Here is a 21,650-nt window from a genome sequence, read left to right on the forward strand (position 1 = left end):
ATTGTTCATCACTAAAATAAAAGTCACTTTAGTTTTAAGAAGCAATCCCAAATACATAGATATTTTATTTGTTTCTTTCGCAGTGCCAGTTTGTTCCGCTCGGGGAGCAAGTTAATAAATATACATTATCACTCTTATCGTTAAGAAACACAAACTAAGGCCTATGATATATGTAGGTATTTAAATATATATATATATATATATTTCTGTATGAGTAGTTTAGAACTTACATATTTGGATTTGGCTTTATGGCAACTCGATTATTTCTCAACTGTAAACCCTTCTTAACTGATCGGCTAACTAAATTATGTATCAACAGTTGGCGCTTCAATCGTGAATATTCGTAATTCATATTTGCTTAGTTACCTATTTAGGTTAATGGTTTTTTGATTAATGCATTTTAGGTGCCTGTTTTTCAGAGTATTTAAGCCTTTCACTTTCCCGTTAAATATCTAGTTTTGAAATGGTTTGATGCCTACTCTCGTACAAATGAACATTCATTTCTAGTGCCTATAACGAGTACATAATTTACAATTGCATTTGGGTTTTATCTTATTTACAGTTTGCTTGGAGGTGAGTAGTGCTCTCTTTTTTAACAATTTGGCATCATTCGAAGGGTATACTATTTTTTCCCACTTGTGTTTATGCAAATTAATTGATTTTATATCTAACTAACCAGGATTTATGTGCTTTGGTTTGCATCGCATGTGTTTGCTTTGGCTCGGCCGAAATGCTTTTTACAACATTCTTCGCATACCCTAACCGATGGATGTAAACTGATACTAGTTTTAAAACCAAACGAATGTTTAGAAAATATTTAAGAGTGCTTCCGAACGAATGGTGAACAAATATGCGAGCTTGATTAATTTGGTACCTTTGTTTGCCTAAAAACACGCTGTGGTTTTCGCCACCAAACGTAATCAAATATTAATGGGCTGCAGAGGGTGTTGCGGGGAAAACCAGAGCTTGACTTCGTTAACGTTTGCAAATTGCAATTCGCTTAATTAATTACACAGTTGTTATGGCTAATCGTATGCATCGGCTTCGTTACACCTTTCATTTCGACTGTTTGTAATGGCACTTTATTAAAATGGAATCGCACATAGTTCTCAACCACACGAGTGTGTCGCCAGCAGCGCGAGGATGCAGCAGATGAGGGACCAACTGGACGCCACTAGGTTGCCATGACTCCCGCTGCTCTTGCCCTTGGACCAGTCGAATCCCTTGGGGCTGCTGCCCGTCAGCTTCTGCTTCGACTTGTCGATCTCGTTCAGATTCGATAGGTATTTAATGCTCGCTGCAAGTGGATAAACAAAAGTGCAACGTCTGCATTTGTTCTGCCAACATCAACATCCTATGCATTTGGGCACTACTCACATTTGCCGGACGCAATCACCGAATTTGTGGGTCCTTCGCCCACAATGCCAATGCCATTGCCATTCAGGGGCGTGTTGATGTAGCCGTCCAGTGCGATTTCCGCCGCGGTTGTTGTCGTCCGCCGCAGCGTTGTGGTTGTGGGCGGCGGTTGTGTTGTCGGCGGACTCGACACTACACGGAGAGAAATATTGCAGTACATAAGCGTTAGAACTGACACAACAAATATAGGAGCTGTCGCATGAAAGTGGAATCATGAGGCAAGTGTAACTCTACATGTCGAAAAAGAATCCTTTTTCTATTCTACATTTATTTTTTTGCATTATTTAAGCTATTTTCTGTCAGTGTAGTAATTAAAGTAAGGGGTAAGAGCGGCAAAAAAACGGTACCGAACAAAAGTGGATTGCTCAATCGGAAACAATCCATAAACAACTTAAATGAACAGTGAGTTATAAGCCAGTCCTGCCCCAAAAATGTGCGCCCCATCAGTGCCGAAGTCCTCCGTCCTCCGCTCGATTCCTAAACAGATATTTTCGGTTTCCCAGCCGAATTGTCTTCACTTATCAGCCATCGTAAATTCAGTGCAATCCCTTTGGCCCGCCCTTACCCCCCGATTCTTTTCAATTTCTTGGCCATCTCCCCGGGGAGGATTCACAACTCTCGGTTCCTTTTCTCGGCTGGCTGCCCTCCGCTGGCATTATTGAAGACAATTTGTAGAGCAAATTTATTGGGCTTGACACTTGGCCTTGCCTCGGCTGGGAATCACGAAACTATAGCCCACTCCAATGCCTGGTTGACGGCGCATTTCGGCGACTGTATCGCCTCCTGACCACTCAATAAAATTGTCACAGGTTCATTGTTCTCATTGTCGGAGCTGCCCCTTCTATTATCGATGCGGCCATTGTTACCTTTAATTGGTAGAACGACACCCACTTTTCGATGGGCAACACAGCCCATTGTTGTGGCAGCAGAATGAAAACCGTGTATATATAAATTAAGTTGTATTTTCACCATTCGCCATTCTTGGTGGCGTTGGGTTTTTGTCACCACCTCACCACCAACGAGCGGGCATTTTATTTTGTTTTATGAACTTTTGTAATCGGAATCGCTGTTGCCGAGCTGGGCTTTAATGGCCCAAACAGTGACTGGGGAGTAATTTAGCAAATTGACACAATATTGACACTTTATTGACCCTGCAGTGGCTCTAATTGCCGGTTGTGAGGATTGCGCATACGCCCCGTTGGCGGCAAGGATATGAAGAAAAACGTCGGTGAGACAAATTAAACGCGTCATTTCCTTATTAAATATCAAAATCTAATCTTGCTATAAAAAATCCCGCAAAATTAACCTTTCTATCTGCGTGCATTGGAATTAAGGAACTGTCAGAGTTTCATGTTTAAATCCCACCCAAAATACTGGCGCCCATTTAGAGTGGGGTGTACATATACGTTTGCCGGCGACTGTGGCGCAATATCAAAGGGTATAAATAAGACATATAGCCTAGTCACTTACTGTACAGCTTTATGTTGCCGTCCATGTCGCCCCGAGGATTTTTGGCGACGCACTTGTAGTTGCCGTAATCGCTGCTCTGAACGTTGGTAATCGTGAGCCGCATGGTCGCCTTGTACGACGGATGGCCGGGAATGGTTTCGGTTCTGAAAGTGGAGAGGCGGAGGCATCAGCGTGAGGCAAGTTCAATGACAGCCATTGTGCTCATTGTGGGTCAGTTCCACAACAGCCCACAATCGGGTATCAAGGCCAAGGTGAAACTGATAAGCGCGCACTTATGTCTAATCAAAATGCGACCTAGCCTACAGAGTACAGTGGCTCCAGGTACTGAAGATCCGATCTAAAGTCAAATAATATAATATCCTACGAGTGTTTAAAGCTTTGCAGAATGTGCCACCAAGTGGGGTATCTAGGATCAAGTCCATCGAACTTTAGCCTTATAAAAACCATTTTACTGGAATATCAGGAAAAGAAGGCATCCGAAGATTTATTCAAAAAAAGAAAGGTCAAGTACTGGGTGTGCACATATAGCTAGGATCCACTGCTCCTCCCACGATGATGACTGACAGGCGATGGGCCTGCTCTAGTCCGCAGTCTCCGCGATCCGGGCGAATCGTAGTCCGGCCAGTTGCAATTTGTCACAGTCGAAACCATCATGCTGAAGCTCAGCCTGGTGGCCTGGCTCATATTTTCGCTGGCCTGGCGCACCACGCCCACCGCCTGTCGCCAGACCAACGCTCCCCAGAGCGTCCAGGAAATGCTGGCCGAGCAGCTGCAGAGCTACATGGACACGAAGGCGCGTCCCTGCGAGAACTTCTACCAGTATGCCTGCGGGAACTGGCAGATCCAGCAGCAGGAACAGCACTCCCTGCGCGACAGGGATTGGACGAGGGATCGGCAGCGGTATCAGGGTCAGCTGCTGCCCACCGACACCCTGGGACTGATAGACCACTCCGTGAACCGGAGGCTGGAGCTGCTGCTGCGGCGAAGGAATGAGAGCTCCACCGAGTCGGACTCCTCGATTCTGGAGCAGATGCGACTCTACTACCGTTCGTGTAAGCGCCTTAAGCCGTACAACCTCAAGAAGTACCTGCAGCTCCTGCCGCCCAGCAACTCCACGCAGTGGCCATCGGTGGGTCGTGGCTGGCGTCCGGAGCAGTTCGATTGGATAACGACCTTGGGTCGACTGCGTCTGCACGGACTGAACGGGGTGCTGCTGCGGGAGGAGGTCCTGCCGCGATGGGATGATTCGCGCAACTACAGCATCTATGTGAACAAGCCGAGTCGCCAGGAGACGCAGCCCACAGGAGAAGGTGCCATGATCGAACTGCTTCTGGACATCGGACAGACAAAGCGCACGGCCAACGCCTTGGCTCGCCAGGTGGACGACTTCGAGCGGAAGTTGCACCGCCTGCAGGAGCTGGAGGACGACGAAGGACCGCGAGAAATGCAGCTGGGCTACTTGGACTCGTACCTGCCGCAGCTACGCTGGCTGTCCTTTATGCGCCAGGTGCGAATCGACTCCGAGCTGGATCTGCGCTCCACACTGATCATCGAGAATATTCCGTACCTCAGGGCACTCAGCGACCTGGTGGAATCGGAGAGCCCGGACACCGTCTGCAGCTACATCATGCTCAAGTGGTTGGCCTTCCTTAAGCAACAGGGACCCGCGGACATTTCACGAGGTGAGTGCGTGGCCGCCCTCAGGAGGGCCATGCCTCTGGCCAGTAGCTGGCTGGTGGGCCAGCAATTTTCCGACCCGGAATCCGAATCCTACGTCCGCTCACTGTTCCAGCGCTTGAAGGTGCGATTTGGCCAGATCTTGGCCGAGAACCGGATGAGGCTATCGCCACCACTGGTGCACATCCTGCAGCAGAAACTGCACGCAGTTCGACTGCAGATGGGTTTCTTTCAACCGGACGAAATGGAGGATGTGGAGCAGTACCACGTCCGCGTCGACCTGAGCGGCCACTCCTTCTACGGCAACCAGCTGGTCTTGCTGCGCCAACGCGCAGAGGCGAACCACGATCTGCTCTACATAAACGTGACAAACTTCGCCAATTCCACGGGGAGCAACTTGAGTTACCTGTCGGAAAGCTGGGAGGCCAGCAACTCGTCGCCCCTGTATGTCAGACCACGCAATCTGGTCCTGGTGCCACACGGTCTGCTCCAACTGCCCATATGGCATCGAAACATAAGCGCCCTGCAGCAGCACGCCGTTATGGGATTCGTCCTGGCCCACGAGCTGGCACACGGATTCGATATGTCGGGAATGGACTACGACGCACTGGGTAACATCATGGGGCCCGTGGAGGAGATCGGCGCTAGCCGACAGTTTCGACAAGGACTCCAGTGTCTGCAGCAGCAGATGGCCACCGGTTCCAAGTGGATCGACGAAAAGCTGGCCGACTTTGTGGCTCTGCGGCTGGCGTATGAGACCTTCTTCGGGGTGCGGGACAAGCGGGAGCCCAGGGATCCTCTGATGCCGCAGTTCAGCCAGCGGCAGCTATTCTTCATCAGCTTCGCCCAGTTCTTTTGCGGTCGGACGCCCGTCCTCAGTCCGCGTTCTCAGTCGGAGGCTCATTTGAAGCACGCCGCGGATGAGCTGCGTGTGATGCAGACGCTGGCGAACTTTGAAGAGTTCTCGAGGGAGTTCGGATGCGATAAGAAGGCCAAGATGCAGGCCAGCCAGCGATGCCGCATCTGGTAATGGTTCTCTTTCCATCTCTCCCTCCGGACATCGCAGGATCCAGTGATGAATAAATAAAATCTCACCTAACGAAGAGTGTTTTCAATGCAGAGTAATAGTATCTGCCCGATTGGGTAGTGAACTTTTTTCAGATCCATTTAGTTTATTGTTGAATATAGTTTTATACACTAGATTTCAAAATTTAATGATCCGAATCTCAGTTGATGTAGCACTACTTGAATCCATTTACCACAGCTGGCACTTTTCGGGCTGATTGCTCTCTGCTGGACAACCAAAAGCCTGGTGGAACGGAGCGAACCCTTTAATCATTTGCTGCAGACGCATCTGGTCGTTGTCGTGATCAACGAAGTTCGTTGGATCCCCGTTGCCGCAGAAGAACTGTGCCAGATTGAGGAAGAAGATTTGTTGCGGCGGAATGGTGGTGAAATCGGTTAGACTCATCCGCGAGTTGTTCTGGAAGTAGGTGGAATAGGCCAGATCCAGTCCGGCAATGTCCGCAATACGTTCGTCCAGATACTGTGTATTGTTCCGGTTCAGGCACTGCACACCCGCCTCAAAGCGCGGCGAACTGGATATCTGCGGTCCAATTTCGTGTACGTTCCCATATCTGTCAAAATGAAGACCCGTGGTGTCGACGGAGTGCATCAACTCATGGGCAAGGACGAATCCCAGCAGGCTGTACTTGAATATGTCGTGGCTATCCGCTGCAAAGAATGGTTCCTGTAGAAGTCCGTGTGGCACAACGATGACGTTTAGTCGCATTAGGTAGTAGGGACTGGAGCTCATGGCCGTGTTAGGATCCGCCAAGTAGAAGTACTCGTCGAGAGTCGGAGCACGTTGGTCAAGTTGTAAAACCTGCTTTCTGGTGCGGAACTCCAGCAGGTTAAGATGTTCCCGTGCGTAGTCGAAATCAGCGAGCGGAAAGACAAGATCCTCATAGTGCCGGCTGACAAAGCTACGATGGTCAAGACCTCTTGGCATGTTCCCGATATTGAGAACGATATGCTGAGCCTTTGTGGCAACCATACTGTTCTGCTCACTAGTCAGCCCAAGGCGATTCTCATTGATTTGCAGTAGAAACTGACGGCGCAACTGGTCAAAGACCTGCGTAACTTCCTGGGTGTACTGCTGCAGTGTTGCCGGGTCCAAGAAGCGCTCCTTGTAGAGCAGGTTCGATGCCAGGTTCATGGTGCGGCGCACATCCTTGACGCATTCGATGTGCTCATTGCTATCCATGGAGTCGTCTATGAGGTATTGCATGAATCGGGTCATGATGTAGTTGGCCACCACCTCAGCGTCCGTGGAGTCCATCAGCCGCTTAAGGCCCGTGAAGTACTTTGCATTCTGGGCCTGCACCAAGTAGTGTTTTGAGACACTGTGGCCAACTATTGACTCGACGAAGTCCTGCCATGCGTAGCCGGTTTTGTACTCCCACTGGCGCAAAGTCCAAGTCGCGCTTTCATCATCGTCGTCCACTTCGGTTAGGACCCGTATGGCGGACTCCAGCCTTCTGATCTTCCGCACAAGGGGTAATACGCTATTCGTCGGCACACCAATGACCTGGAGAGTGGCGAGGGTACTTAGAAAATCGCCCAGGTGCTGCGCCTCCCCTTCGAGACTGGGCATACTGATGTCCAGTCGGAAGCGGTTACTGTTCTCAGAGCTCGGTAAGACCAACACGTTCACCAGAACATTGGTAAAACCATAGCGGTATAGGTGCCCCAAGGACTTCATCCACTTGAATTGAGCCTTTGGCCAGGGCTTGCCGCTGGGCATGAACTGGGGCCACTTGATTGCCTCGCCAGGAGGGGCTAGTCTAAGGTAGTGCTCCATCTTGCGTGTACTCTGCGGAGCTTCGCGGCAGGTGCGGTAGAAGCGCAGGGCCTTGGCCTCCACACTGGACTCGTTGAAGCCGGGTGACTGGGAGCGCTGTTGCAGCTCGTACATCAGTTGGACTAGGTTCCCGTTCACCTTGTGGTCCAGCATCTGGGTGATCTCCGTGAAGGGATCGTCGATGTGACGCACTGCATACTTGCCGCAGGCATGTTGAAAGTAGTTGCCACACGCACTGGAATCCTCGGCCACGTAGCTGAGGATGTTGCTCATCAGCCGTGAGTTGGGATGCGCCTTGACATTCTGGGCTGTGGGAGCAGCGCAAATAGGAACAATAAACAGGCAGGCAATCCACCACATCGCAGTCAGCAAACTGAGCCGAGAGCCAAGATTGCTGGAAGCGACTGGCCGAACTTCGTCATATCAGTGGAATATAATGTGACCACAGCTGATAATCCAGCTAAGAGATAATCCAAAACATCCTCAATCGAGAGGTGAAAAAACAGCAGCACGATGACTTCAACTTACTTGTACTTCGATGACTCAGTGATCATTTGATCGTTTTCGCGCGTCCAATAGTTAAGTGAGGTCGGATTCGCCTCGATGAAGCACTCCAGGGTGATGTTGAATCCAATGGGAATGCCCACCAACTGATGTGGTATCCAGACCATGGGCGAAACTGAAACGAAATATATATAAATCATTATAAGTAAACCCAACTAAGTCAGGATATCAATGGACTTACAGTCCACGCTGACTTTGATCCGCTTGGACACACTTGGCGGCACTCCATTCGAGGCGATGCACAGGTAGGCGCCCATGTGCAGTCGCGAAATCCGCTCCAGCTCCAGGGAGTCCGTCTCCAAGTCGTGCACTGCAATCATTTCTGGGTAAATGGCATGCCAGAGGCTGGTCTAAGGATTGGACTCACCCTCGAGCGTCTTGTTGACAACGATTTTGTTGCCGTCATCGCGTTTCCATTTGATGGTCGGCTCCGGACTACCTTTCGCCTTGCAGCGCAGCGTAACGTTATCGCCCTCGCGCACGATGATGTCACTGGAGGTCAGGGCGTCGTCTATATTGGGCGGCACTATTGGATGGCGAGAGCGAGAGGCGGACATTAGGGGAGTATTTTACCCAAAAACTAAACGGAACCGTGCAAAGCTCGATTTAAATGCAAAGGACAGAAGTGAAAAGTTCTACTTTCATGGAAATGGCGTTGCCAAGAAAGCGGAAACCGGTGAAAAACACTCCTAGGACTGCAGAGACTTGGGAATACCCTTTCAAAGAGAAGCACTTGTAATGCTAATAACTGGCTTAACGGAGCTACCCTTCAGACAAGTCGGACTTCCCCAAGGCAGTTAGAAAGTGGAAAAAAGGAACATTTCACGCATTGTTGACTCCAATGCGCTCACTCCCCAGTGACTACTTGTTCTACTCACAGTCACTGCGTAACTTTAAGCCTAATTAGCTTTGCATCCAGATTCAGATTTGAAATCCGTTTGAATCCGTTGCTCCTGGCGAAATAAGGAATCATTCTGCTAATTCAAAAATCGATGCGGCAACCTTCATCAAGTTGTCATCAGTTTCACTTCCCCTGCCATTCACTTTGTTTGAGGGATTTTTTCAATCGCCCGGGAAACTCTTTTGTATTTGGTCGAAAATCCCAGAAAATCTTTAATGAAAAATCTATGCAAATCACGGGGAAGCATGGAAAGGGTCGTGGAATGGACAGCATACCGCCGTACTGGGTTAATATCTGGCAATGCACACTGGTTCCAACCCGAATTTAGCTGCGATAAATTACCATTCTTTTTCAAATGTATCTTATTTAAATGGAGTGTTTACCAGAACTTGCAGTTGGTAGTCTGAGTTGTCCTAGTTGTGTACATTTGTTAGCTTTGACAGTTGTTTATAATAAATTCTAAATTTCTAAAACTGCCTCAAATGCAGTTTTCCATTTTCCTAACAAAAATCATATATTTGATTTGCTGCCAGTAATCCGTCCTGCAATTTTCCGACGGTCAAGGCCAGGTCTTCCATGGCAGGTCACGTATTCGCAGTGACCTGTCGCCATTCATTCTGAATTGGACAGCTAATCAATGGCAGTCGGGTCAGCAAATGTCTGGTTTTCAGCACACGTTTTTAATTGATGGAACTGGTGGCCACGGGGCTATTAATATATATTGTTCGCGTATCATTGCATCGTCGGGATTAACATTAATAGCCAGGTTATCTTGTTGTCGTAGAAAGTTGCCTTTCATAAGGAAAAACCCCTGTTTCAACTTTTCCCATCCGAGAACTATGGTAACCGTAGGGGGAAAAAAGCGTAATTAAAAGAAAAAACTTTTCAAAAGTTTCGCCCTTTTACCTTTTCTTTTCCCATGCCCAATAATGACCAAAAAACTTTTTGCCAAAGCTTTATTTCATGCTATTAATAAACGCTTGATGTGCTAATCGCCGGACAAACCAGGACAGATCCAGGACACCACCAGGACAGGACCAGGATGAAGAAAAAAAGTGGCCCAACTTGGTGACCCAGCAGATGTTGTTCCCTTGCTTTTGACATATTAGTTTCTTATTGATATTTTTAGCAGCTGCCGACATGGCGCAAACTTTGGACCCTAAACCAAGAAACTTTTTCCTCGACATACATATGTGCATGTGAAATTTAATTAGTGGTGCAAGTGCTGGACACGAATTTCTATCGCTTATTACATAATGCGTCAATTGGTGTTTTTGGCTTAGCACTTTGACGACCATCATGCGCTGCAAAATCCTTAGAAACTTTTTAATTGATGTGCTAGCCTGGAAAGTTGTTGTATATTTATCTTTTTTTTAGCTTAAAACGATAATGGCATTAGATAAGTATAATTCATTTTAATTTAACGTTTTTTATCAGGAACTATAATGCTTTACTGTAATATTTAGTATCATGTTTTATTTTCAGTACATTTCAGTTTAAATTTAACATAAATTTGAACAGTTCCATACAGTAGCTTATGACCAGGTTAAGATAATGTCCATTGGATACTGTTGCCTATTTTGTGGCGCCCAGTTTAGCGGCTATTTCTGTTATTTGTTACCTTAGCACATTGTTATATTGCTTTCGCACCGCACCGATGTCAACAAAATAATTGAATTTAATAAATGGCCTCATTATGTGAACATAAATGAGAATATATGTATGCGGCAGCCGCGCCGAGAACACCCCGTGTCCACATCCACATCCACATCCTCGTGCCCATTCCCGTCCAGCTCGTAATTGTTGGTGTTTGTTATTTTGCTTCGGTTACAAGCTGCATTTGCTGCTACTTTCGCAATGTGCGGTAATTTGGCGGGAAAAAGGGGAGCAACTATGGGGGTCCTGCTCCTGCTGCTGCTCCTGCTGCTCCGTGCCCAGTTTGCATCAGGCGGCACAGCACCAGAGGATGGACAACAGCAGGCTGCCATCGGCATCACCATCGCCATCGCCGGCGCATTTAAATGCATTCTGTGTGCATGGGCCATAAATTCGGGCGCATTTAATGTTTGTTTTTGCATGCTCAAGCCACAAATTTCTGCGTAGCCTCCGTGATGTCTGTGGATTTTATTCCGCGCATTGCATTCGAGTCAGCAAATTAAATTCACAAATGTTGCACTACCGAAAAATAAATTTATTTATTTACTCATTTGCCCGACAATGTTTTCACGTTTGTTTTTTCCCCCCAATCTACGCGCGACAAATGCAACATTTTAATTTCGTTTTATGTTTGTCGCTAAATGTAATTAAGAGTATGTTATGTTTTTATTGCGTTTTTCTTTCGCAAACATACCTGTTACTAGTCAGAGTATGTTGCCTATTTTGAAAAGAACGATCATACAAACATAGATATAGCTTTTTCAAGCCAATACAATAAAGTTAGTGTCCAAAATCACAGAACAACTGAAAAATTAGCTTAAAATTCACACGCATTAAGTTTACAGAGTAGCAGGTATCTGTTAGTCGAATTGCTTTAAATAAATCGTTCCTCTTGTTTAGTTTTGTTTAATCGAGGTGCGCCAGTGTGGCGTTTCCGATTTTTATTTAGACCAGTGCGCACCATTTGGTTTTGTAGCAATTAATTCGATTTGTTATGTAAATTAAAATTGTTTGATTTCATTTGAATGATGCAATATGCGATCTTTTATGGAACCGTTTTCAGGCAATTGACGACACAATATTGGTCCCAACTAAGCCGGCTTTAGGAAGTACGGCTTATATAAGAGGCCTAAAACCTGTCCATTAAACTGGCCCGAAAAGCTCTGAAGAGACAATTGTTTCTGCTATTCCTGCGGTTTTATGCCTTATGCCTTTTAAAAAGTCGTTAAGCAGGCGTCGGTGCTGTAAAACGCTCATATAACACGCAGCACGCGTCTTGGCCATTTGATGCGGCGTGACCAGAGCGACTGTAACTGTTAACAATTTTTTCCGGTTAACCCTTTCTGGCCAACGCGCTGGCTGTCGTTGTCGCCATTTTTTGTGTGTTTTTTGCGGCACTCATACTCACGCACGTTATCATCCACACAGATACACACACACACACATATGTATGTATATATCCTTGCCACACGCTGATGTGGCAAAAGTTCTGGGCCGGCAAAAATGCAAGGCAAATTTACCAGGACCAAAAAAAAAAAAAGAAAAACACAAAAAATGCAACTATGACAGCTCTGGTCGCTCTGGACAGAGACAACAAAAACGAGCCACAAATGTGGAAGGCAGGCAACAAAAAATGGTTAAAATATGCCGCAGCCATTTTTATACCTGCAAAAGTTTTAAGGGCGTACGCCGCATGAACCCCAATATGCGATTTAAATTGGCCTGGGAAATTAGGCTTAACAAAGTTTCATTACTTGACCCAGGCAAAAAGTGTGATCAACCGGAATCTGGCTTATACTCGATGCTGCACTTTTAATTTGTCAACGAGATTTAATCGAATTTAAATGGGATTACTGTCTTATGTGATTTTTGAAAAATTGCTCTACGAAGTCACGAAACTTTGATACAATTTTTTATAGGTTTTAAAGTAACCCATTATAGAAGTGTATTTTGTGTCATAAGATTATAATGTACAAATATTTGTCAATATTTAACCAATTTAAAAGAGAGTCCTTATATTTAGCCTTAAAAACTTGAAGTAGGGAGCAGCTTGACTCAAATGGTTAACGAGAAATTTACCTCTTTTACGTTAAGGGAATAAATACAAAGGGGAATCAGAAGCATTCATTAAGTTTCAGTAATGGGTGTTACCAGTCACGACAGACGGCGTTGCCGAGTCTTCTGCTTCGAAAAAGGAACTAAGCCCAAATCCTACTATGTGCAGCATATGTGTCCTTGCATTTCCATGTCTGTGTCTGTTTCTGTGTCTGCGTGTCTCCCTCGTGTCTGTGTGTGTGTTGCCACTGTGGCACTGTGAGCCCAAACTGTTGCACGGACTGCCTGCTGATTCTCCCCGTCCATTTCACTTCATCGTCCGTTGCCATTTGTTTGCGCACATATTTTTCAAGTTTTGCCACAAAAACTGATTTATGCGAATGGACCGAGGCACGCCCATTTCCCATTGCCCATTGCCCACTGCCCATGCCCATCCGACACTGCAGGAGGCAATGAAGGCTTCTGTGGAATAGGATGTGGATGTGGACTGTGCCAGTGCCGTTCGGTAGCCGGATGATGTTGATTTGTCAACTTGAAAGGCGGAACTTGTTCCCAAATTCCAGCACTTCCTTGTAGTTTATCCATTTCTTTTAAGCATCTTTATAATTATATTGGTTTTTAATATTGTTTGTTAAGTTATTTCCCGAGTTATGAGTTCGAACATGATGGATGATCACGCACATCCATGTTGTTCTCAAAAGTAGAGTAGGGTCGAAAAGGGACTAAGAAACTAATATCCTCCGACAGATTTAGCAAATGAAATGAAAAATGCAAAGGACATGGTAGGACCACAGCGAAGCTGTTCAATGCCAGTCGAAGACTTACCCACTACTTTGACAAATCCGTACTGGGTCTTGGCCGTAACCGTATTGATTTGGCACATGTATCGGCCCCTGTCCTCCTCCTGGACATTGTTGATATGCAGGAACCAGGTGCGGTGCTTGTCATGCTTATCGTGGGTGACACTAATCCTCGGATTACGCGTTATCACGTGGTTGTGAACTGTGAGAATGGCCGACTGCTCGAAGTGCATCCACGCGACCTGGAAGACAGAATACCTTAATTATTCAAGGCGTTGCTAGGGACCAACTTATGATGGATGTCAACCAACTGCGGCAACATGTATGCGTGGGTCATTTTGACGACAAGCTGTCAACGCTTTTATTGGCCAAACTTGGGGCCATCATCATCAATTTCAATGAAGGATTAACGACCGCATTCGGTACTAAACTTTTTCCACATGTCACAACCGATGCGCAGACCATCGTGAACCTCCCTCCTCCAGCGCTATAGGCTAAGCATCATGCTCCACTCACCCACACGCTTATGCAACACCACCAATAGTTTTCTTTTTCCGCCCAACAGATGGCGGGGCAGGAGCCGAGAACAACAAGCAATTTATGCAAATATAAGCACCCAACGCATTGGCTGAGGAGACATGGCGAGCGCGGGTAACAAAGAAGGTCGATGCCATTTCAATGATAAATTCCATAGAAGTGTCAGGGAATCCATGGTAATGGTGGGCGCTGCTCGCCCAGTGGCGTCGCCGAAAGGGGGGCTTGAATGAAATATCCCGAAACGCTGCACTATCAACATCCCCCGAAGGACGCCGCCGGCAGGAGGAGCCAAGAAGGATTGTGACTGGCAAACGTGGACTGATATCGGTTAATTTTTCAACGTCTGCTAGGGAAACGTGCAGCCCGATAGACGATGAGCGGGAATCGGAGACACGGCGGCGAGGAAGTCGCCATCAAATTTGCTTATTTTACATTTCGGCGCCGTTGACTTTGGCATATTAAAAGTCAGGAGAAGTCAGCCAAATGCTAGTTTTGCGATGCTGTTGCTCAAAGTTGAATCGAATGGAAGAATTAATGTAGCCACGTTTATCAGCCAGGCGGTAAAATAGTGGACTTAAAATCAATAGAAATGAATTGCTAAGCGGATTTAAGTTATTAGAAAGTTTGCGCTTTAAGTTGATGCCAGCTAAATCTGCTTGAGTTTGCAAGTTCATTTTCAAAATTTGGCTTATGCTTAAAGGCCATTTCAACAAATTTAATTAGACGCCATGTTAGGCCATCAAAAGTTGACTTCCATCCTCTTAAAGGAAGGCGCTGCCACAGTGCGACTCTTGACCAAATTATTTTACGATTTTCGAGTAAAAGTCAAGGCAATGTAGACTTTTGGGTGGTTATGTAACACTGCGACTTTTAAAAGTCTTCTCCACAGGCCGAGCACCAGCTGCCATTAAAATTTCACGCATATTTTAGTCCATTTATGGCATGAGCCGTGCCCAGAAGATTACTATTAGTGGCACCAGCACTTATGCTGCTCCCAATTTGAAAGTTTTGCTAATTTGAGCTACACGGTCATTGCCATATGTATGCAAAATGGTATAAGTAAGATTAAAGATTATAAGTATAAGATTAAAGGTACTTGGGTGTGTTGGCATCACTTGAATATACAACGGACAGACGAACGGACAGACGAAAGGACAGTCTTACGGACAGACAAACGGACATGGTAAAGGTAAAGGTAATAGTTTGGTTGAGGTATATTCGGTTTAGTAAACAATCCCATCTCAAGTGAATCTTCTCTGCCACTGTGCCACCACATATTTCACTTAAAGCAAAGCAGCTGAATGTCCACGAGCTCCATTAAAGCAGTTTTTTATTTGGAAAGAGCTGCAAGCTCTTTTGTGTTTATCTTCATTTTCATTTTCATGGAGCAGAAGCTTTCACTTGTCTCAGACACATGCTGATGGCTCGATTCGATAGAAGCCGACAAACAAAATGACCAATTTGCAATTTGCGTAATGGCACAACTCTTGCCAGTCCACCCACCACCCCACAAAATTCCACGCCGCTAGCCGACGACGCCTGCCATAGAAAATACTAAATGAAGTCATAAAATTTTAAGTAAAAACTAAAAAAGAAAACAAGTTGAAAAACTTGTAGCCGAAGCAAAAATAAACAAACTTTATTATGCCTGAAAATGTTTATGTTCTGTGGGGGCGGAGTGGGCGTATCGGGCTGGAAGTGGGGCCAAGCAACAACATAAACAAAGTAAACTTATGCTCATGTTACTGGCATTGTTGTTAGTTCGTTCGACTATGTGTGCGAGTTTTTCGACTGTTTGTGTAGGCGTTTAAAATTGAAATGCAAACAAGGACAATACGGAGTGCTGTGGGAAATGGGGAAAGTGGGGAAAATGGGGAAAATGGGGTAAACGGGTAGCTAAAGGGCTTCAGCTAATAAAAACCTACTCGCTCGACATTAACAATTTGCGAGTAAACGTGTGAAAAAAGCGCTTATGAACTACGCGAGTTAATTTCCACGGAGCTCAAATATTTGGCAGCACAAGAAGTACTGAAAGTTTTTAAAACACAAAGCATAACGAAGTGTGGATGCCCTAACTGATGTGCTTGTGAAATTATAAATTAAATATATGAATTATTACTGTGCATGTATGTCAAGGTTAATTGCGAGATAGCATATTTTTAGTTAGATAGTAGAGTGTAGAGTTGATTGCCCCAAAAAAGAAAGCAAATTTATACAATAACAATTTTTTTAAGCCAATATAAAACAATTAAAAATATATAAAATGCATTTTCTTTGTTGTAAATCTGAATTATTCCGAAAACCACTTGAACTACAGCTATTTTTCAGTTCATCGATTTACAACTTTCATTGGAACATATTAAACTGTTTGTTTGCTATTATATAATACATGTTCCTTTGTCGAGTGGCCAGTTTGTTGGAAAAGTGGTTATACCCGCCGAGGGCTTTAAAATCAATTCCCGGCAACCTGTCTGTTTGTGCTAAAGCCAATGTGCGGCTGCGATGGGCGAAAGGGGGGTGGCCCAGCACCACCCACTCGCTAGGCAACTATTTTGCATGCAAAGTCACGTTTTATTGCAGCTACAAGCGGTCCTCGCTGGTTAACTTTTGAGCTTACCTGAGGCCAATGAGGATAGCACCTGGAGATGAATGGCTGGGCGGAGGATGGTGTAGTTTGGGCGGTAATGCTTGGTTATGGGTGGTTATAGGTGGCTATGGGTGGGAGTGGGTGATGGGGGTCGAGGGTCGCACATGCCGAACTTAAGAGACATAAAAATTATTACAAGCCGAGTGTCGAGGCGAAAGTCGAGAATGAAATTTATGCACGTTTTGGTCGCACGCACATTATGGAAATTCAATTGGATGCAAATTTAAATTGTCGCCTGAGCCACAAGACAGAGCGTCTCCATGCGATGCGATGGATTCTTCTAGGCACGCCGAGCGCCGCCCAAAAGTGTGCACCACACAATGAATATTGATCAGTTGGATGGAGCAGTGTCCAGTTGGTATTAACCCCACACCCGCATCAACCACTTCAATCGATTGACCGTGGAGCATTTATTTCAGCGCAAGCCATTCCTACTGCTGCTTGGCCAGAAAGTTGACCTTTTGGAGTTGGGTTTGTAAAGCCAAATACTAGATTTTTTACTTAAGTTTATATAAATTATAAATCTACAGATGGTAAACTACTTTTGCTTGGTCTTACCTTATACGATCCCAGGTTCTTGACTGAGCAAGCTAGTTTTACATTACGCCCCGCAGGCACTGTAATATTTTCGATCACATCCGTAAACTCGGGATCTTCGCTGATGACTGCAAATAAAAAGAAATAGTGGGGATATGTAGCATAAATATTATAATAAGTAATGATAAGTATCAACATAAAAATGTATATATTCAGAAAATACCCAACTTAATTCTTATTATATTTATACCTTTCTTGAGAAGAAGTATCATTATTGTAGTGAGAATTTAAAAAGTGAGACTACACTTGTAAGTTTGTGATCACATATATCTAATGATTTTTTGCTTACAACACAAAATCAAATTGAACTTGACACTGTGTTATAAGTGATATAAGAATAACAAATTTAGCACTTTGGTTTTGTCATAAAAATAATATCGTATGACCACAGAACCGCTGCATAACACAGCGAGCACAGTGTCTCCTATTCGGGATGACTATCCCACCATGTCGTCCCTTTTTTGACGGCTAACTACTGTGCCACGGAAACTTCTGCTGCACCGGCAACTCATTTAAGTTCTAATCACCTGCAACGACGACAATTAATTAGCTGGCTTTGGCCAACGACAGCGGCAGCAGCAGTCATTAGTCTGAAGGCCCATCGGTACCACAAGGGAGCCATGATGCTGCAGCTTCAGCTGGAGCTGGAGCAGGAGTTGAATCCTTGGAGCATCAGATAAACAACGAGCAGTGGCAACACCAGGAGAGGAGCAACACTAACGGCAACATCTGCATAATGCGGCAAAAGGAAGTTGCTGTCCGTTCACCCCGAAGATGTGGAAAGGTGTTCCTGGACGATACTTAAGCGAAATCAGATGCGGCAGACGGATATTAAAAGCAGGCGACAACCGCAGGAACTGGCAAAATGTAATTATGTTGTGAAACTTGTCCTTTCAAACGCTGTCAATTGCAGCCCAGGCGATGTCTTCAATATAAGATATTAGTATATGGAACTATACATATATCCTAGAGTACGCAACCACCATCACTTAAGTAGCAAAGTTTGGTTTTATTATAATTGTCAATACCATCTCATCTTAGCTCATTGCACTTGGCCCGGATCATGTTGAAGGTGACCGTGCCGACGCTTTGTGCTGCGTTGTGGAGCAGCTCAAAGATGTGCCGATTGCGTTGACCCTGCTCCACGGTCCGCTCGTGCAGGCGACGCAGTGCGTCCGAGTAGGCCGTGTACTTGGCCTCGCACTCCGTGTCCAGCTTGAAGACCTGATACAGCTGCTGCAGATCGTACAATTGGCGTGCGGTCTCGTCGTATAGCAAACTGGGTGACTGTGGCAGCAGCTGCTCCCAGTGCTCGTGCACCAGGTCGAGGAATTCAAAGTTGCTGAACAGAAAGATGACGAACAGGTCCAGTCCCTTGGTCTTCAGCTGTTCGAGTAGATGTTCGGTGATGTGTTCGCTGCTCGATGAGTCCCGCATGTTCTCGTAGTCGGTGCGCAAGTGGAGCTCCAGGTACGCGTACACCCGCTGCCGTTTCTCGAAGAAGTCCTCCGTGGCCAGCATGACGTCCAGCTGCTGCTGCATCTTGTCCAGCTTGGCACTGCTCCCAGCCAAGTCAGCATGGTCGCCGTCGATGATGTCCTGCAGCAGGGAGCGCAGGATGTGCAGGTAGTTGTCGATGATTTCAGCGCCGGACAACTTGACCCGCTCGTACAGCTGCGCCCCGAACTCATTAAGATCCAAGCCGGTGGAGTTCACCTCCTTTTTGGTCAGGTTGAGTTGCTCCAATGCCGCTCCGACTGTCTGTTCGTTGATCAGGCGACTGCCGCGAGGAGGAGCCGGGCGGTCAAGTTGCTGGCATAGGCGGTGCATGCGCATCATTCGGATCTCTTGAGTGCTGGTCTCCTCAGCCGCCCTCAGCGTGGATCTCACTCGGTTCAGAAAGACCAGGTTGCGCAGCACAATGGTGTACTCCATATCCGTATCCAGGTGCGGACGCACATCGAGCAGCTGCTTGATGAGCGTCACCTTCAGTTGGAGCTTTGGAGTGGCACGAGCTGCACTCATCTCTTCTGTATAGTTGGCATTCCGAGGAATGCGTCCCAGACGATCCAGGTAATCGTTTAGACTCGGCTCAATCCGCTGTTGCACCAGGTCGCTCAACTCTCGCAGAAGCTCCAGCTGGAAGTCCTTCACACCAAGATCCAGCTGGGGAGCAACAGGATCCGCCTGCATGAGCGGCAAGAGGCACACCCATGGCAGCCACCACTCGATCATCATCTTAGAGGGAGCTTGCTCCGACTGATTTCGATTGCAGGAACTGCGTTGTTGTCGCCGCCAGTTGGCTGATTAGACAAAGGGGCTTAGATTGGGGTCAGTAGTCGGTGATGCGGTTAGTTCGTCTGATATTCCAGCCGACCACTGACGATTAACCAGTGCGAAAGCAAACTGCGCTCAGTTTGGCTGCCTTATCGCTACGGAGCTGGCACTGGGAGAAATAATGGGCAATCCAAGTCTTACAAAATATATAATATTTTATTTTCAAACGCAAATGAAGAACAGCAAAAATAAGAAAGCGCTGATTACAATTCCTCTGACAGAAGTCCGCACCATTTAATACATAACTTTTTATTTCATAGTAATGCATTTTTATCCTTTCCCCATTCACCAGCTAGTTGTTGCCACTAATGCCTTTTCGCCGAACAATGGTATTGAATGGAGGAAATCGATTCGCTGTTACCTGGTGGCCGTGCAACTGCAAATGGCCAGGACATTGGCCACTACAATGTATCAAACAGTCAGCGCTCCCTCCCAATTTGTCTATCTGGGCAATTGTTGACCGAACTCAAACTGAGCGCGTGTGCGGGATACGTATCACAAGTTAGCTTAAAGTTGCAGACTGCAGACTGCTGCCATTTGACGACTGAACTTCAGCGGAATCCCAAATGGGATGTGGCATGAATCCACGTGGATTCCGAATCAGCGATGCTCGTCATTCTTCATTCTTTGGGGCAGCTTGATTGAAGTTCGTCAAATCGATTGAACTCACTTTTGACGAAAACATTTGACTTCGATTTTGTTTGACCATTTCTGTGCATTAGCCTTTAATATTCGATCAAAGGGTATCTGCAACCGCATAATGGCCAACACCTTTTAAGACGAGACCCAAAACGCAACAAAAACTATGGAAACGGTTTGGCAAGGAGCGTAAAAATGGGGAAAAATGGCTAAGAAAAAATGAAAGGCGCACCGATAAAGTTTTTAGGCAAAAAAAAAAAAAAAATGTCAGAAGAAAGAAAAGATACCAAAAACCTGAAGGAGAAATTTTCCAACAATTGCACAATTGGCATGGGCTACGCATTCGCTTCAATGGCGAACGACCAAGACACTTTGATTCAAACTGTGGCCAAGGACAAAGGATTTCTGGAGGACGAAGGAGCCAAGGAGTCATGGCTGGAGGAACGGCTGCCCTCCACATAGCTGGCACTTAAGTGACAAAATCTATTCACAGGAAAGTCATCTGGTTAGGGTATCTACTAGCCCATGGAGCTTTGCTCCGGTCACTCATGGTCGGTCATTTTATTCTTATACTTCGCCAGTGATGCCTTTGAGAAAAACTTTGCCACTTTTTCCATCATCGCCGACAGTTTTCTTTTTTCCTTTTTTTTTCTTTCTGTTTTTTCGGTAACAAAGCCGAAACTAAACTTTCCAGCGCTTTGCCAGACGGGTGGAAATTCTCGCTGGCCAGGGGCGTGAAAAGCGCTAAAAGCGTTTTAATGATTTTAAAGGAGTTAAACTTTTGTTTTTTTCAAAACATTTCTTCTGCGTTTCCTTCTTTGTCCGAAAAATGTGCGCTTCTTTTTGAACAATTGTTTGGTTATACTGCGCTTTGATTTTATCGCTCATCCCGCGCGTTGACCGAGCATCATTTTAAGTTACATTCTAAGTCATGCTCTTTTATTTGAATAAATACCCTGTACTCCGCAGTTATTGGGTATGCACGCATCTAAATGCAATACGGATGTGGGATCATTTGTATAATAAGGGAGTTTTAAGATCTTTTAGCTACATTACTTGGAATCAGGATTTCCACAGTGTGTGTAAAAGTACTCAATGTGAGGTTTCACGATTTCCATTTAAATCGAAGAAATTTTCATAAAATTATCTCAGTGTATTTATCTGTCCTTCTATTTTCCTCCATTGTTTACTCAACTTGACAGATTAAGTAAAGGCTTGGGGGGCCAATATAGAGCATCGCACATACATATGTTTATCAAGTGTGCATTTTCTATCTCAAAAGTGCGAACTTTAAACTTTATGGAAAAAATAAGTTTGTCTGCAGCATTAAACCGAAGGAGGCACTCCATCAACTCCAGTGTGTTTGAACCCACGGAGGGTAATAGTGTTAATACATTTAGAGACATGTCGACCAGGTAAAAGGAGCAAGTATCTTAGTATCTGACATGGCTGCTGCATCTCGGTTGGAGGCTGCATTGTTCCGCATCTGAG

At 45.7% G+C, this 21,650-nt stretch overlaps 4 protein-coding genes across 5 annotated transcripts in view; 1 reads left to right on the top strand and 3 right to left on the bottom strand.

The window, feature by feature from the left end:
* Positions 1–32: 32 nt before the first annotated feature.
* The window catches only part of LOC6731206 (neurotrimin), a 33,725-nt gene continuing 12,107 nt past the window's right edge, over positions 33–21,650 (bottom strand). Inside the window, exons 3-10 of one of the 2 annotated variants that reach the window (XM_016178899.3) lie at positions 17,145–17,251; positions 13,428–13,644; positions 8,358–8,516; positions 8,172–8,300; positions 7,955–8,105; positions 2,887–3,029; positions 1,378–1,548; positions 33–1,297 (exon numbers count right to left, since the gene is read on the bottom strand). In XM_016178899.3, the coding sequence (XP_016023750.1) occupies positions 1,110–1,297; positions 1,378–1,548; positions 2,887–3,029; positions 7,955–8,105; positions 8,172–8,300; positions 8,358–8,516; positions 13,428–13,644; positions 17,145–17,251 (1,265 nt within the window). In that variant the 3' untranslated portion in view covers positions 33–1,109. Of the gene's footprint in view, positions 1,298–1,377; positions 1,549–2,886; positions 3,030–7,747; positions 7,887–7,954; positions 8,106–8,171; positions 8,301–8,357; positions 8,517–13,427; positions 13,645–17,144; positions 17,252–21,650 lie in introns of those variants that run through there. The other variant, XM_016178898.3, reaches the window with a different exon arrangement.
* Positions 3,344–7,786, bottom strand: LOC27208599 (neprilysin). Its single transcript, XM_016184165.3, has one exon. It carries the CDS (start codon positions 7,784–7,786, stop codon positions 5,819–5,821), a length of 1,968 nt encoding a protein of 655 aa, XP_016023751.1. The 3' UTR covers positions 3,344–5,818.
* On the top strand, positions 3,409–5,662 carry LOC6731205 (membrane metallo-endopeptidase-like 1). The gene has a single exon (XM_002078328.4). It carries the CDS (start codon positions 3,539–3,541, stop codon positions 5,591–5,593), a length of 2,055 nt encoding a protein of 684 aa, XP_002078364.1. The 5' UTR covers positions 3,409–3,538; the 3' UTR covers positions 5,594–5,662.
* Positions 18,173–19,559, bottom strand: LOC6731207. The gene has a single exon (XM_002078330.4). It carries the CDS (start codon positions 19,419–19,421, stop codon positions 18,216–18,218), a length of 1,206 nt encoding a protein of 401 aa, XP_002078366.1. The 5' UTR covers positions 19,422–19,559; the 3' UTR covers positions 18,173–18,215.

This window comes from Drosophila simulans, chromosome 2L, assembly GCF_016746395.2.
Source record: "Drosophila simulans strain w501 chromosome 2L, Prin_Dsim_3.1, whole genome shotgun sequence".
NCBI classification, from domain to species: Eukaryota; Metazoa; Arthropoda; class Insecta; order Diptera; family Drosophilidae; genus Drosophila; species Drosophila simulans.